General features: G+C 36.6%; 2 protein-coding genes across 4 annotated transcripts in view; one reads left to right on the top strand and one right to left on the bottom strand.

The window, feature by feature from the left end:
• Nucleotides 1-13,721, bottom strand: part of tinagl1 (tubulointerstitial nephritis antigen-like 1) — a 39,395-nt gene extending 25,674 nt beyond the window's left edge. Inside the window, exons 1-4 of one of the 2 annotated variants that reach the window (XM_008421930.1) lie at nucleotides 13,629-13,721; nucleotides 13,372-13,437; nucleotides 13,169-13,195; nucleotides 12,411-12,536 (exon numbers count right to left, since the gene is read on the bottom strand). The gene's annotated coding sequence lies outside the window, so the exon portion shown is untranslated. Of the gene's footprint in view, nucleotides 1-12,410; nucleotides 12,537-13,168; nucleotides 13,196-13,314; nucleotides 13,438-13,628 lie in introns of those variants that run through there. The other variant, XM_008421929.2, reaches the window with a different exon arrangement.
• Nucleotides 13,409-16,266, top strand: cfap300 (cilia and flagella associated protein 300). Of its 2 annotated transcripts, XM_008421932.2 has the most exons (8): nucleotides 13,409-13,505; nucleotides 13,581-13,702; nucleotides 13,775-13,856; nucleotides 14,110-14,179; nucleotides 14,269-14,426; nucleotides 14,515-14,687; nucleotides 15,521-15,587; nucleotides 15,715-16,266. In XM_008421932.2, the coding sequence occupies exons 2-8, from the start codon at nucleotides 13,593-13,595 to the stop codon at nucleotides 15,844-15,846; spliced, it is 792 nt and encodes a 263-aa protein (XP_008420154.1). In that variant the 5' UTR covers nucleotides 13,409-13,505; nucleotides 13,581-13,592; the 3' UTR covers nucleotides 15,847-16,266. The 2 variants fall into 2 exon arrangements, with proteins under 2 accessions (XP_008420154.1, XP_008420153.1); XM_008421931.2 differs by having other exon boundaries at nucleotides 13,433-13,702.
• The last annotated feature ends 31 nt before the right edge of the window (nucleotides 16,267-16,297 follow it).

The raw sequence follows: 16,297 nt of genomic DNA, 5'->3' as shown, positions 1-16,297 counted from the left end.
GAGTTATTTCTAGAGATTAAGAAAGCAGAAACAACCAAGACAGAAAACCAGTACATCAAAAGGCCAAACAGCATTTCATTTCCAGTTTTGAATCTTGAAGTCACGTAACATTTTAAAAAATATATATATATTATTATTTTTGGGGGGGATTGTGGGAAGAAATCCAGCATCAATTTATTTCACAAAAGCATTGTGGAAACTATCTCAAAGCAAAAAATGTGGCAGAAACAACCATTACATTCCTGATGAATCAAGAATTCTTGACAGATGGACAAGCCACAGGTAAGAAATCTAGGATTTAGCACTGTTTACAGTACTCAAGTTGTTGGGGTTTTTTTTACAAAGTGAGAAAAATGACTTTTTAATATAATCAAAGCAAGAGCCTTTGCTAATGCAGCAGTCTGCTCATGAATGGCTTCGTTGGGAGTAAAGAGACCAGGGTGTCTCATTTGAGAACCTCTGGGTCTCATGTTTGCTTTTGGATCATAATGTGGTTTTCTAGGAGTCTCATCCAGATGCCTCTAGAGATGAAGTGACTTTATATGCATTTGAGCCAGAGACCATCTTAGGATGAAAAGGGGAAAGTCTTGTCTCACCCGTTTTGCTTTTATTCCTCAACTTTACAAGATAAAATTTTATAACTTTGTCAGCAAACATAAATATGTGTCTAGTAAAAAGAATATCAAGGTGGGAGACGTCTCCCCTGAGGCTCCAAAACAAACCATAGAGTGTGTTATAGCGCAGTTCGTGAGCAATTAATCAGTCAACTGTGGATTTTTAACAATATAATTGTTGCTAAATAAAAGATCAGGGGGACAAGTAAACTCTCCAACAATGTTAAGGCACCCTTCACCAGTAAAAGAAACATCCACGGACTTTTATAACACATTTATATAGCTACAACTACTGAAGACAAGGACAGTGAAGAGCCACATGTAAGAAAAAGTGCCAGCTGCGGTGGCTGAGGAAGAAATACTTTCTCAAAGGAAAGCATTGACCTGAAAAATGCATGACAAAAATATAAGATGTGAAACTGAGGCCAGAGGAAGTATATTAATCATGAAATGACTGCTTAAGAGGCAGAAATAAATCTTCCACATATAATAACTTTTGACCAAAAGCCACTTTTTTTGTTATAATAAACACTAAACTTGTTTTTAGTTATTATGTCTTTAAAGACTTCCTAGATCGCTTTGCTCATGGGTAAATAAAACCAGTGGTCCAGATTAGCATGAGTCTTTCCAGGGAATTGTGCTGCATATATTCTTTCATAAACCTGACTTCAGTTTATTTCATAATCTGTAGCTGTAAGAATTTGAGTTTTTGCTTGAAGAAATTTAAAGAAATAAAAAAATAATCCAAATATTGGGGTAGAAAAAAAAGACAGTCATAGCTGTGTCTGATCATAGCTATCAATAAGACTAAAGTCTAAGACAATAAGACTAGTGGTGTTTTTTATTTTGCTACCCTTGCATGTCTGTCTCTGTCTCACCTCATATTGATTGTGAAAGCACTGACCCCACACACTATTTATTGCTGACCAAGAAATTGCAGACTCTGAATCACTCAGACAGATGAAGACCTGACCTGTGAATCAGAATCAAAGAGCCGTTCGTTCTTCCTGATCAGATTCACCAGCTCAGCACATGCAAGGAAGCTCTGTATGTGATCAGTGGAACTTTAATCATAGGTATGTGCAAATAGCACTCATCGAAATGCATAATACAGAAAATATTTACTCATAGTAAGCTCATTTTATATGACTGTCAGCAATCATTCAAGTTGTCTAAATTCTGAGTCATTCTTTCTTCGGATGAATATAAAATAAAAAGCTTACTCTGGAATTTACATAGTTGCAACATTTTTAAACTAGAATGTGCTTTTGCTTTGAAAGATATCCAGCGAAATTCCCTCGAGTTTATGAATTTTCTTACTTGAACTTTACTGTTGCTAAGAACATAAGATCTCATATTAACAAGACGAGATACTTCAATGTCACGACCTTTCAGACCTACAAAGAGTTTGCCGATGGTCAGACGGAAGGAAGTGTAAATATTCTAACAAGGTAGCCGAGCCAATAACCTGCAAGCACAATGAGTAATAACGTTTTGAAATGTTTTTTCTGCCTCCAAAACAAGAGGTATGAGAGTTAGTATTACTTTATTTGGTAACATTAAGAAAGTCACAGGGCCCCTGATATTCTGGCACTACAAAAACAAATCCTCGCCCACTTCCCACTGATGTTTATTGCTTCCTTAGTTCCTCAGGGACTTTCAATCTTTTCTCAAGAAAATGAGTCACAGTTGCAATCCATGAAGCCCTGAAAAGACCATCCAAATCCTGGGGATTTTTAATGCTATACTACTGTATTCATCCATGATAAAGGTGCAGTTACTACAGGTTGGGCCCGTGTTGCTTTCAGAAATACTATAATTCTTTATGGCATATATCCAAGAAGGTGTCAGCAAAAGTTTCTCCAAGATTTTAGCCCACATGATACTGGAAATTTGTTAACTACACATTCAAGTGTTTCACCACATCCCAAAGTTGCTTTACTGAATTGAGTGACCATGGAGGCTACTCCAGATAGTGAACTTATTTTTAAGTTCAATGAACCGGGTTCAGATTATTCAGGTTTTTTACATAATGTACTAATCTGCTGAAGTGGTCATCAGAAGATGAGTACACTGTGGTCTTGAAGAGATGGACACGGTCAATTACAACAGCTAGCACTATCCAACACACCGTCATGCTATAGTTAGCTACCTAAATGGTCCATTCAGATCACATGGATCCACCAAGTTCTGGTCCTATCATCTGAATGATGCAGCCAAAACCAAAACTCACAAGACAAGGCAACATGTTTTCAGTCTTTCCTTGTCCATTTTTACAAAAGTGGCTCTCAGTCTGATCTGCTGCTGGTTGAAGTTTCTATCTGCATTCAGACTCAACTCTCACCCACATTCAAAGTCCCTAAATCCCTTATCTTACCTATTCCTTTGCTAAGTTTTCTTCACCATCTGTAGATGAGTAAATGCATGGTGTTGCTAGCATGGCTAAATTATTATTTGTTTTAACAAGCCACTGAATAGTATTATTTTGTAAAGTGGTGGGTGAGTGTGCATCCAAATGTGCTATTTATCAAATTCATCATCTACGTTAAAATAAGTGCAGGATTTTTAAAAATCATTTTTATTCATTAGCCACAGAGGAGAAAGTCACACTTCAAAGATCTTGAAAGATCTTTTATGGTGGCTAAAAAAGTTCCAAAAGATCATTGATGATGTTTGATCACTTCAGAATAACTGCACGGTAACCGCACAAAGGATTACACAGCAAAGTCAGCGCCTAAAGGTGTTACTCTCTAATCAACCGAAGATCACAAGTAGATGTTGCTCTTTGTAACATGCGGTGACTTGTCCCTTTCTTTCCTCACACACACAGTATGCAAGGTTGAAAAGATGTGAGATAAGAAAACATTCCTGGTTGGGTAAATTCTGTTGCAATCAGCATATTGGTATAAAACACTCTCCATTTTCACTTTAGCAGAAGATTTAGAAAGTGGGCCGTGAATGGTGCATCCGTTTAAGATTAAAAGCACCTCTTGATATAAATTTACCCAGTTCTTATGTTTTGTCACGTCTTTGATTCAAAGAGAAGAGAAGAGCTCAGGTGGTCCTTGATTCACTCTGTCCTCTTCAAATCGTCTATTATTACATTCCCAAGAGAGAAGAAATCCTATTCAATATATTTTACCCAACCCCACACAAAAAATCTCCTTTAGCATTTATAAGAAATGTTTGGGTTCACCTGCAATTGGACAATATTCTTCGCAAGCGTCTCACCGTTGAAGGTAGAGAAATCAAAAGGAGAAAGAATGAATACTTTGCAAAAATAAAAGAAAATTTCAGACCGGCTTAGTACCCAGCTTTATCAGTGAGATTGCAAAACTCTGCTGTCTAGTAATACACAAGAAACCAGTTCAATTCAATAATGGTCAAAAAAGCCAGAAGCACTGTCAATTATTTATTTGGCTCAGTTTTTGTACTTTGTATGACCCTTATATTCCTTTGCATTCTGAGATACGAGATATAGATGAAAGTGAAGAATATATTAATTCTGATATGTCCACTGAAATGAAGTTAAAATGGAAAACTTAAAAAACAAAACTGAAACAAAAGTATTAAAAGCCAAAAAAAAAAGCTACAACAGGGATTCTTTCTGTGGACATTAGCAGAATAAATAGAACTTGGGTTCACAATAGATCCTTACGGAGTGAAATTTAAGCCTTTAGATCAATAAATAGAGCACGAATAGCCAAAACAAAAAGGTAATAGAAAAGTTACTTATCCACGAGTTGGTAATAAAACATAAAGGTCATAAAACAGAGACAGAGGAAGGTCAAAAGACTCTTCAGCTCCCGTCTCGCCTGTCTGGATCTTTCACTTACCCACATCAGCTGGTAAAACTAAACATGTTTAGAGTTTACATAGGCAACAAAATCTAGTGATATTCCAATAACTGCACTTCATCCCTCCACAATTTGGTCATTCCTTTTTAACTTTTTACATATCGCTAATTTAAAACCAATAAATATCTGCATGCAAAGTAAGTCAATCAGTCCCAGTAGTCTTTATAACATTTAATTTAGGCGCCTACTATCACAGTGTTTAAACCACGAGTGACATCAGGTAATAAATTTCAGGCTTCAGGCAAATCTGAATCTGTGATGCAGAGGCAGTTCCTGATACAGACTGTATGGCTCACCACCCAGGGTGGCATGCCATGGTAGGAGGCATAAATAGCACAAAACCAAAGTTACCTGGCTGTTATCTTGTTGCAAGAGTCCCCAGCGTAAAATTTCTGCACAGTATACAGAAAATGTATACTGTGTTTACAGTTAGAGCACAGTATACAAAAAGTAGTTATTTTACATGAATCTGGACTTATTTTGATCATTGATCATTGACTACACAATTTTAAATCCTTGAACCTTCGGTCAATCTCAGAGAACCCTAAAAAGAGTAGTCAGTAGTAATAGAATCACTTTAAAATTAGACAAATTTTCTTTTATCATAACTGTAATTCTAGTTTTTCCTGTAAATTAACTAACAGGTGACTTCTAGAAAATTTAATTCTACGTTGTTAAAATAAATAAATAAAAAATGTTGCCACTAATCAGCAGTTAGTTTTGGTTGATTTCCTATTTCAGCTTTACATCTAAAACAGGAAAATGTACATTCAGTATAAAACTGAAAACAAAGAAGAGATAAAATGAAGGCCCCAAAGTGGCCTCAGGTCTTGCTTTCAAGAAGTCCTGTTACTTTATATTATTGCTTGATAATTTTAGTTTTTAAATCAAGTTTTGATATGCTTAAAAGGTATTTCTTTTGTGAATTTACACTAGTGTGCCTGGTAGCATATATTATATTAACACATCTGGGTGGCTAACTATAGAAAATGCAGCTCATTTTAGAGTGCTTATACTGACTCAGAGTGCTGGAAGCTGAACAGATTCCAGGTTGTAGTTTCAAATGTGGCCCTAGTGGACAGTTAAAACAGCCTAATGTTTAGTAAGTGTTTACACTTCTGTAGATTGATGACCTGACACTCAAATGTGTGTCTAAGGAACTAATTATGTGCAGAAAAGATATGGAGGCATGTTAAAAAAAACCACCTAGGATTCCCCATGAAAGCTTGTTTTTCTCACTCATGGTATTTTATTGCATATTTAAAATAAATTTTAATAATACTTAGAAAGCCAAGTAATACAAATAAACAATACAAACAAAAAAGTGACCATTTGGAATTTTTTTTGGTACATTTTCATTAATATAAACAGTAAAGACATTAGAAACTTAAAAGAATGATTTCATGGTGTTAAAACTTTGGTTTTCATTTGTGTTTCTGTTTTGATCATTTCTTTTCAAGTCGGTTTGAGTCTGCTGGTTTGGCACTGGAGCAAAAGCAAAGTTTAGATTACCTATAAAAATGTTCTTTGGATATCGAGTCTAACACAAGTATTTGAACATCAGACATTGTTCGCAAAACACAATATGGGATTCTGGGGGTTGGGGAGGATATTATGCCAGCTGTGAAGCAGTGCTGGAGGCATTATTATTTGGAGAATCTGTCCACCTCACCACCACATAAATCAACATGAAAGTATTTGTATATGTTGTTCTAAGTTTTTCCCCTGATTGATCAAATATTTATTGCTTACATTTATACTTTAATAAGTAAAACAATGTTAATTTTAGTTGCTTTAACTTTCTTTCCCAAAGATGAAAAAAAAAAAAAACTTCTTCCACTTACTTGAAAGAGCTTTACATCATAAAAATCACAAAGTCATGCAACATAGAATCAGCAATCAAATCCACATTACATTAAGTCAAGTGCCGTCGTTAAATTCGTAGTTGATTACATTTCAAATAAAACTCTACACAGGTGGGTGTTTAGTCTGGATTTAAAGGCACTCAGTGTTTCAGCTGTTTTACAGTTTTCTGGAAGTTTGTTCCAGATTTGTGGTGCGTAGAAGCTAAATGTTGCTTCTACTTGTTTGGTTCTGGTTCTGGGGATGCAGAGCAGAACCAGAACCAGAAGACCCGAGGGGTCTGGAAGGTTGGTACAACAACAGCAGATTTTCAGTGAGTCGAGGTGCTAAGCCGTTCAGTGATTTATAAACTAACAACAGTATTTTAAAGCCTATTCTCTGAGCTACAGGGAGCCAGCGTAGGGACTTTCTTATTTTACTTTATCATTATCGAATGAGTCACTGCAGAGTGACACGTGTACAGATTCTTCTGGAATATCCTCTATGCCGATAAACAAAATGAAGGGAGGTGGGCTCTGAGGAGCAGCTTATTTTGTTTGGAGTAGAGTAGAGTTTAGAGGCCAAGCTCTGGGCCCTGGAGGTTGCAGCATCAGCAGCACTCCTGTCTTTAATGTCTGTTTATCTCATCTCACTCCTACAACAGCAAGACAAGTGAGGCACTGAGGTACAGAGGGATGGAAGACTGAAGAGGCATTCATGCTTTTAAACCTTCCCACATATTTTCTCTAAATTATCCTTTGAGACCGGTTGATTGTTTATCTAGGGGTTTATATCAGCCATATTTATGCTGGCAGGAAGTGTCCGAAGCAGACCAGCTTCATCGGTGGGAGGCTGTCAAGCAGCAGCAACAACAACATGCTGTTGATGATTTCAGTCTCGTACGAGCGAGTAGCTTCCTTTCAGCCTCTGCTACAAGCTGGCAAAGACGTGAGGTTACATTCTTGCAGCACATCCAGCATCATGTTCCATGTCAAGCAACCATGTGTAGATGGTTACCATGGGGACTGGGATAGAAACGGACCAGATAAATGTCACAAAAGCAGAAACTGCCTGAAAAGGGCTCAGCGCCTTGCCTGGAGGACACAGCCCTCGTGTTTTAGGGTGATCGAGTTTCAGCCACAAGATTTTTGTCCAAAATGATGCAAATAATATTTTTAGTTTTTGTGTTTCTGATGCCTGAAGACATGTCACTTTTTCGTAGAAAGTTAAAACTACCTAGCTATGATTCCATACTGACCTGATGCAAAAAGTATGTGAATGTGAAGCTTTTTAATACTCAAAGAAGACAGGATCAGAGCAACAAGAACCAATGACAGCCCTTCTAATCTTGCTACTAATTTTTAATTAGATTTTCATTGTGTTAAATTACATAGGCGTAACGCCTTTGAAAATCTTATTTCTTGTTTTTACGCTTGTGGCTTTCTCCATATTCCTCTTACGGTATCTCTTTTTTTTTTCTCTCAGCATAGGGAACAATTTCTTATTTATCCATCCAAGGATGTTCTGGGAATCCCAAAATATCTCAGACACTCTATCAGGCATCTGCAGAGGGAGTTAATAAACAAAATAAGAGTGTTCTAGTCGGAGGACATGGCAAGGTTGCGCTCTTGTTCGTTTCTCTTGTTTGGACTTCCTCAGGCTGTGTATTGTGTGAAACAGAGGAAAAAACATTTCCAGGTTCCAGAGTTTCAAAATAGTTGTTGCTCAAACAGACTTCACTTTAATTTGTCTTTATTGTAAAATTGAAATTCAGTTTCAATGATTACTTTGTGTATTCAGCTGTGTTGTAACAGACATTCACATAAAGGTTTTGAAAAGCAACGATCAGACTGCTAAACAGTGGTGGGAAGTAACGAAGTACAAGTACTTTGTTACTGTACTTAAGTACAATTTTCGTGTATCAGTACTTTACTTAAGTAGATTAAATAATGGATACTTTCTACTTTTACTCCACTACATTTTACAGTAAGTATCTGTACTTTCTACTTCACTACATTTCTACWAAACTGTCGCGTTACTGTTACATCCAAGTCGCGTTGCTCTTTCTTTCCGTTAAAATGTGAAGTTCAGGGATTTAAGGTGGCGCCGTAAAATCCGAGCAATATCGTAACTTAGTGTCTGTTGTCACCCATCGCCTCCACCTTTACTCGCACGCGAAGCTCCAGACATGCGCAGTGGTTTCCTCTGAGCGAGTCTAATCATCAGTAATATAATAGCGCTGCATAAATCATAAGATATGGCGACATGTAAAATCAGCAGCGCTTCGCTTTCACAGATGGTGGGGACTTCATCCAACTTTTAGCGTCACTTGGAAGGAAAGCTTAAAGAAAGGTAAGATCTGTGGACGTGATGCTAGCAAAGCTAGCTGTACTGACGTAGACACACATGTTGCATCTGCGATGAAAAAAAGTTGTCATTCATGCCCTGAATTATTGTGTGGAGGTGTTGACTGAGGTGTTGCAAATATGGGACAACGCTGGTACATTCAGGAACGATCCGATTCTTCTGGACGGATCTTTACTGATTGCATTTATTTAAGCTCTAAGTATTAATAACTAGTTTTTTTATGGGAATGTGGATCTTTCAGATCAATTTGAGAAGCAATTTTGATAAGTAAAAGTTAATTTTTTTGTGTCACATAGCGCGGGGTGCTGGTCTTGACTTGGTCTTGGGTCGGTGACCTTGACTACAACTCTGCTACTGGCTCCTTGGTTGCCTGTCCTCTCCCACCCACTTTCTTTCCATCCCCTTTCTGTTGGATTTCTTTAAAAAATAAAAGCCACTAGTAGCAAAAAAAAAAGTGAAGTTCATGTTATGTTAGGACAGGAGACAAGATGTTTCCATCCCTGAAAGTATGATGCATAGAATCACATAGTAAGTAATCACATACTGTAAACATAATAAAAACATGCTTTATCTGTGGCATTGTTCATTAAAATGGCACATTTCTAATGTATTAAAATTAAATACGATCGGGACACTTAATGATATTAGCGATTAGGTATTATTCAGCAAGTTTTTACTTTTAATACTTAAGTATTTTTAAAAGCCAGTACTTTTTTTACTTTTACTTAAGTACAAATGCTAATGTGGTAGTTTTACTTTTACTTGAGTACATTTTTGTCTGTGTATTTGTACTTTTACTTAAGTACATTTTTGAGTACTTTCTCCACCACTGCTGCTAAAACAGCAGCTTACAAATCAGTGGTGTTATTATGTCCACATTTTATATTGAAGCGTTCAAAAAAAAGTTGTTTGAAAACTGAAGAAGATAGAAATATTACTCTTATGTTTTCATTATTTCCTTAGAATTTGACATCCTCAGCTGTAGTGACACTCAGAACTGGTTTAAAGAAGCTCTGAGCCCAAATAGTATGCTTTAGCACTGTTAAAAGTTACCAAAAAACAAGTTGCAGATAATGATTCCTTTATTTATGCTGCCTAAAAAGGGATTTTTATCCTCTGAGGCAAAATTTCCATCTGGAATTTAAGCAACATGAAGTTGGCAGAGAGACAAACATTGCTAGTGGTTTCCATGGTGCATTACACTTTTGATATTTCCATTAAACTTTTATCATTTCTTGCCATGGGTGGATTTATATGAATTTTCCTTTCAACTGAACGTAGAGTTAGTAAATGTACAACACAGAAATATAAATTTAGGGTGTGTTCATGTTTGTATAAGTTTGAGTGTCAGCTGAGCTGACTTGAATGAGTCAGTGTTTGAGTCTCACTAATGTGTTTATTGTTGTTATGAGTTAATAGGAGTGGAGACACTGACAATGAAACACTTCCACTGGGATTTGGCCTGTGTTGACCGACCCTGAGCAGAAAGGAACAGCATAAACAGAGATCCCTCTCACCATGACCTCACCGGAGAAAAATGTTACAGATATTGATTCGTTCATTATCAAAAATGCTCCAGAAGGAATTTTCCATTGTTCTCCAAGTCTGGGCACAACTCTAGGCTGCACTGACGCAACTGCAGAGTTTTTAAGTGTCTTTGGAATCTCTGCAGCTAAATAACTTTCAGGTAGATATGAGAATGAACAACGTGACAAAGAAATTAAGCTTCAAATTGGACATTTAAATGTGTAAACTGCAGGTAAAAGTATCTATTTTTGATTTTATTCTTCTGAAAAGTCTATTAGTGGATGGTTCAAATTCTGTTCAGGTTATGTTCGAATGTTCGGAGTACAGTTCAGTACTTAAAACAGCTCAGATTGGACAAAAAGTGAACTTTCTCATTGCTCCTAACTCAATCAAACATGGTGGGCGAAGAGGTCATGCTGTAGGACTGATCTTCAGTAGGAAAAGGGAAGCAGGTCAGATTTGATGTGAAGAAGGATGGAGAAAAATACAGGGCAATCCTGGAAGAAAATCTGCTAGAGGCTGAATAAGATCTGAGATTGGGGCAGAAGTTCACTTTCCAATAGGACAAAAGCCTTAAATACAAAGCTAGAGCTACATTAGAATAGTAAAGATTGAAGCATATTTATGAGTTAACACGATTCAGTCAAAGTCCAGGAATAAATCCAATTGAGAATTTAAATCAGGACTTGAAAATTGATGTTCACAGAAACTTTCCATCCAATCTGACTGAATATGAACATAAAAAAGATACAAAGAATATTTATTTCTATATCTGCAAAAAAGATCTAAACAACTTTAGTTGTTCTCTGCAGTTCCGACACATCAAAGCTGAATCCATTCCTGATTTGTATAAAACATTTTGAAAAGTGTGCATCATTCTCCCACCTCTTCACAATTCTGCACCACTTTGTGTTGATCAAACACACAAACCCCAATACAACACATTGACCTTTGTAGGTACAACATGCCAAAATGTGGAAAGGTTCAAGGGTAAATACTTTGGGAAGGCACCATATTTGCATATAGATACACCTGAAACCAAAAGACCTTGAATGTTGTTGTGTCTTTTTAGCAGTCTAGTATCTCACTGTTGTGGAAAAACCGTGTCTTCCTCACAGAGATTTTATCTTGCATTGGCACAGGTGGATATGCATACGATTTAATGTTTCCCAAATGCAATTTTAAAAATAAAATTTAAAAAGTACCTAAGAAGGAATGTGTAACAAGTTGATAATTCTAACAGTGGATGGTGTTCATGTTACTCCATGTCTGTTCATTTGTTAGATTAAAAAGCTTGTTTTACTTTTAGGGTTTTAATTGGATTATTCAAAAATAAATGAAGAGCCAGCAAATATAAATGACTTGTAGAGCAGTTAAATGTTTTCTTTAAATGTTTCTCCAGCTTTTGTAAAAAGTTTGAACTGCATGACCACAGTGTCAATGAAAATCTGTGTCTACACTTGTCTTCTTAGTATTTATGCGATGCCTCCATCATGCAACTATTTGAAATCGCAAAACACCACAACGAAGATGGGAAGAACTCCATACCTGTCAACAAATCTGCAAAGGCAGAATGGAAAGATATGATCACAGTTTGCAATCACGGTCCGATAGTTCTCTGAACATTTCCGATCTTTGTCTGCCATTTAGTCTGTGATGGGTCTAAAGAGCAATTCCCTTGAAGCAATCAGCAGAAAACGAAAATATCTTTTTGTTAAATGCACCTGACCTGTGTTATGTTACATCTCATCATATTCTGGCTGCAGAATCGCAATTCCCAATTGCTTCACTTGGCTGTCACAGCTAATAATCCTTTTGTTGTCTTTGTCATTACAGCAATACATTGTGGCACTCCAATTACCATCACTATTTTAGAGCTGTGTTATTAAAGTACAGTTGTGGTTTGAACAGTTGCATCGTGTTATCATAGTTACATCACTGTGCAGTTTATTACATAGTTCTGTTCACATGGGAAAGTTGAACTGAACTAATTTTTTCCCACATGCTGAGACTGAAGGCCAAGAAACCGGATTTCATTTAAAGCCTGAGCAATTCTGCCATGTAACTATTACTGGTATGTCAGTGTTATCTACTGAAAGAAAATCAGATTCACAGATGCAACCCAGACATGGTACCTACAGTATTGCTTTCCCTGTATAACATTCATATACAAACATCCATTGTAATACAAAAACACACTTACAGTATGATAACTTCATGGTTTCCCCTCAGCAGACCATTTTGGCTTCTTTCATCTGGAATATTGAGGCTCAGGAAGTCCTTCACTGGAATGTGCAACAAAACAATTCCAGAACTCCCTCTTGGAAAGCTGGAATGATAGGAATGACATAAGTATTTAAGCAGGAGTAAATAAAACATGTGTAGGGGTCTCTACAAACTTCCGAGAGGATGTTTTAAATTAGATGTTGTGCATAATGTAAAAAAAAGAATTCAAGTGTTTTTTCCAGTCAGGACCTGCACAAAACTATTTGAATCTACCCAGAATTGGACAAAAGTAGACAACAGATTCCACCATATTATTATTTACTAAACAAATGTGAAGACAATATGCACAAAAGTGTGCTTCTATGCACTTGAATAATGAGTACCAGCAAGCGTAACTTTCTCCATTAAATCAAGAAGTGTCTCAAATGCTCACTAAGTGAAAATTAAAAATATTTTTAACGTAAACTGTACTGCACAAAATGCTTTTAAACCAGTTCACATTTTATTAAACTCATATTCATAACTTGATCTACAGGACTTCCCATAATCATTTGGTGTTTCTCCCACATATCTTCTGTAAGCAGAAAAAATAAAATAAAGTCAGTAGTCAGATTTGTACTTTCTAACGTGGTTTATAAGCTGATTAGGAAGTCCTCAAAGCACCACGTTTTGATGCTATAACATGAGAAAAAAACTATGGAACAAAAGCGTAAGAAGCCTGAGAAAAATATGTACCTTTTTAAAGCAGATAAATGTCGCCATCTGGTGGTGAAAAAGAAAAAGGTCAATACGTTAAAATGAAAACAAAGAAAAAACAGTTTAAAATTAAAATACCATACAATAGGTAATAATACCGTGGCCGTAGATACATTACCACTAACCTAAAATAAATTGTATTAGTGTTAGCTGAAGGGGGGAAATAAAGATGTAGTTCATACTGGGCATCAAGACGTCACCAACCGTCCGTTACCAAGGAAACAGCTACTCCACACAAACTCGAGTCCCTAAAAGTTAAACGAGAAAAAGCGCAAATTGGAATTATCCTTCCAATAAATAAACGTAGTGGCACCGAGTAAGCTTATGATTAAGTCTACTACCTGTTAGCTAAAACAGCCCTAAAGTGTATACTGTTTTTATACATTTCTAGGCGAAACTCAGAATGGCAGGAGGCGAAAGCGCGTTTGAGCAGACTTACTCTTTCAGTCCTCTTCCTGCTAAGAGCTTCTCTTTCCAGGAGGACAAGAACACCTTGACGCTCTTGATGAAATGGTGACGTAAAAATATAGTTAACTTTCTCCCGTTTGTCCAAGTGTGTTGTTTCTCATTGTGGGTTTAATTCAGGTCTATGCTGGGGAGGCTTTCAGCTCAGACGTACAGCTTTGACAGCAACTTCCATCCTTACAGCTGTGAAACGTTTGCTTTGGTAAGACGTGCTCTGATGTTGTATTATATGTATTTTGCTGTAAAATATGAAAGCGTTTCTTTATTTTTATTTTATTTTTAACAATTTTCACTTGAAAATCCCATACTTTTTGAGACTTAAATCCCGTTTTCCCCTATTTTTTCTGTAAAAAACCAAATCTTCAAAAATGAGGTGTTCTCCCTTTTGTTTACACCCCTTCATTTTTTTTAATCTAAACTGAATGCATTTGATGTTTCTTTCCATTGTTTTTCAGTGTTTCTTCAAAGACCCTCAGGTGATTGCCAGTCTAAGAAATATGGAGGCCGGACTCTGCATGCCTCTTGGTATGTCATCCCCTAGAGATCCTTTTATTAATGACAGCAGGAAATTTACGTCATCTTGACAAAGGCTAAGAGACTCATGTGTGTTGTAGAGAGGCCAGTAGAGTCTGTCAGCACAAATCTTGTGCCCTGTACTAAGATCTCCATGGAGTTGTTTGATCCAGTCTACTCTTGCGGCATCCTGAGGCCCTCTGGTCATGTAGTTAAATGCTTTCATGATGTCTACCCTGACTACGATGAACTTCGACAGGTGATCCCCTCTTTTTTTACTCCCTCTGCCTTTTTGTATTCATTTCATTTCTGAAGTTAAGTTCAAGACTCTTTTTTGCCTCTGCCAGATGTTACAGGAAGAGGATTCTGAGCACTACTATGTTGTTGGGAGGATGGAGAGGGAGGAGTTTTTGTTCCGCCTTTTCAAGCACCTGTGTCTTGGCGGAGAACTCTGTCAGTATGAAGACACCATTGACCCCTACATCAGCACCACAAAGAAAATATACAAAGACCTGATAAGGTGAGCTGTAGCGCAAGACTTCAATTTATAAAGAAAAAGAAGGTTAATTAAACTCTTCTCAAGGATTCTGGTCTCAAGTTATTCCAAAGTTGTGAATGCCCTCAAAACCAGAAAATAATGTGTCATAGCGACCCTGTGATCGAGCCTTTCATGAAATCCCAGAGAAAATCTTTAGATTAAATGAAATCAGCACCTATTGCTGCGATTTGCCAGTTTTCATAGTAACCAAAAAGACAAATTAATCTGCTTGGAAATATTAAATCTACTTATGAATGCACAGGAGTCTGAGTTCCTACTCATTTTCAATGTCAAAACCTCATACTTTTTCAAACTAAGTGTCCAGAATTGCTCTGTCACTTTTCAGACTCATTTTAAGAATCCAAAAAAAAAGTAAAGTATCTTTACATGGCAGGATTGAGGCTTAATATGGTGGCTGCAAAAACTGAACCGTGAAGAGGGAAGGAAGAAGGAAAGAAAGAAAAGAGAATTGAACAATAGGTGACCAGATGAATGGAAGAAAGGATGGGGATTCTGCAAACAGATATATAGATTGGTGATTGGAAAATAATAGACATATGGGTGCATGGACTTTTTGATAAAGAAATAGTTAACAAATTAATAGGAATGCATCTTATTTCTTACATTTTTCCACACCTATAAATATCAATTGTGTAGGAACCACACTAAAGGGTCATGCTATACACTTATTTTAACTTTGTGTTAAACCCATAATATTGTGAAACCCAAATTTTTTACTCAAGGTTTTTCTATTATTAGGGCGTCTTTGTTATCCATTCCTTTATGTCACTACTAATCAGTTACTTACTTTGTAGTGTGCAAAAGAACCCAGAAACAAAGAAGATCAGTGTGGTGTCCACCGTGCTCAAAGTCTGTGCCTATGTAAGTAAACAGTTCACATAAGACTTGAATTTGAAAACCAAAAGAAACCTCTATAATGAATATCGCTACAGCTGGAGCCACTCAAGAAGACAGCAAAAGCATTTTCTGTGATGTTTTTGTTCTTCAGGATGAGTCTGGCCAGTGTTTTCCTGGAACACGGGAGGAGGAGCAGACCTTTGCCTATTTAATTGTGGATCCTGTCAAACGAAATGTGACTTTGCTCTATCACATCTACGGCGTGGGAAAAATGACGTTGTAAGAGCTGGAAAATGAAGACGAATCTGAAATTTTGACCAGCTACAGAATTGTTGCTTGGTCCAAAAACACTGTATCTACATCTTCGATTTCTGTTTTTGGTAATTTTACTATATACTATTAAGTGTCTTGAAAAAGTATGAAAACCCTTTCAGTGCCTTAACTGGAATTGTGAAAAATAGCTGTAGGTCATATGTTTTATTTAGATTGAGTTGAGCAATTAAAATAGATAAAAATATGAAATAATTTTCCTCATAATAATTTGTTAGAAAATCCAATAAAATGTATATTTATTAACATCCACATGTTATCACTTACCTGTTATGTGAGAATATGTAGAAAACTCTGCAAGGTACAGAAGCAACTCACTGTAAAACTTTCAAAAGTAGTTTGTTGTTGTGTATTAAACCATAGTTGAATGTGTCATAATGTGAAGAAAAAGAAGAGACCCAGAG

Source organism: Poecilia reticulata, linkage group LG11, assembly GCF_000633615.1.
Source record: "Poecilia reticulata strain Guanapo linkage group LG11, Guppy_female_1.0+MT, whole genome shotgun sequence".
NCBI classification, from domain to species: Eukaryota; Metazoa; Chordata; class Actinopteri; order Cyprinodontiformes; family Poeciliidae; genus Poecilia; species Poecilia reticulata.
This window is presented reverse-complemented; position numbering and strand designations above follow the sequence as displayed.

What these genes read in the sequence shown, in the direction of transcription:
- cfap300 (XM_008421932.2), top strand. Translation starts at nt 13,593, where the DNA reads ATGGCAGGAGGCGAAAGCGCGTTTGAGCAGACTTACTCTTTCAGTCCT. An exon ending in TTGACGCTCTTGATGAAATG is followed by an intron (nt 13,703 to 13,774) that starts GTGACGTAAAAA and finishes GGTTTAATTCAG; the next exon opens with GTCTATGCTGGGGAGGCTTT. An exon ending in ACTACGATGAACTTCGACAG is followed by an intron (nt 14,427 to 14,514) that starts GTGATCCCCTCT and finishes TGCCTCTGCCAG; the next exon opens with ATGTTACAGGAAGAGGATTC.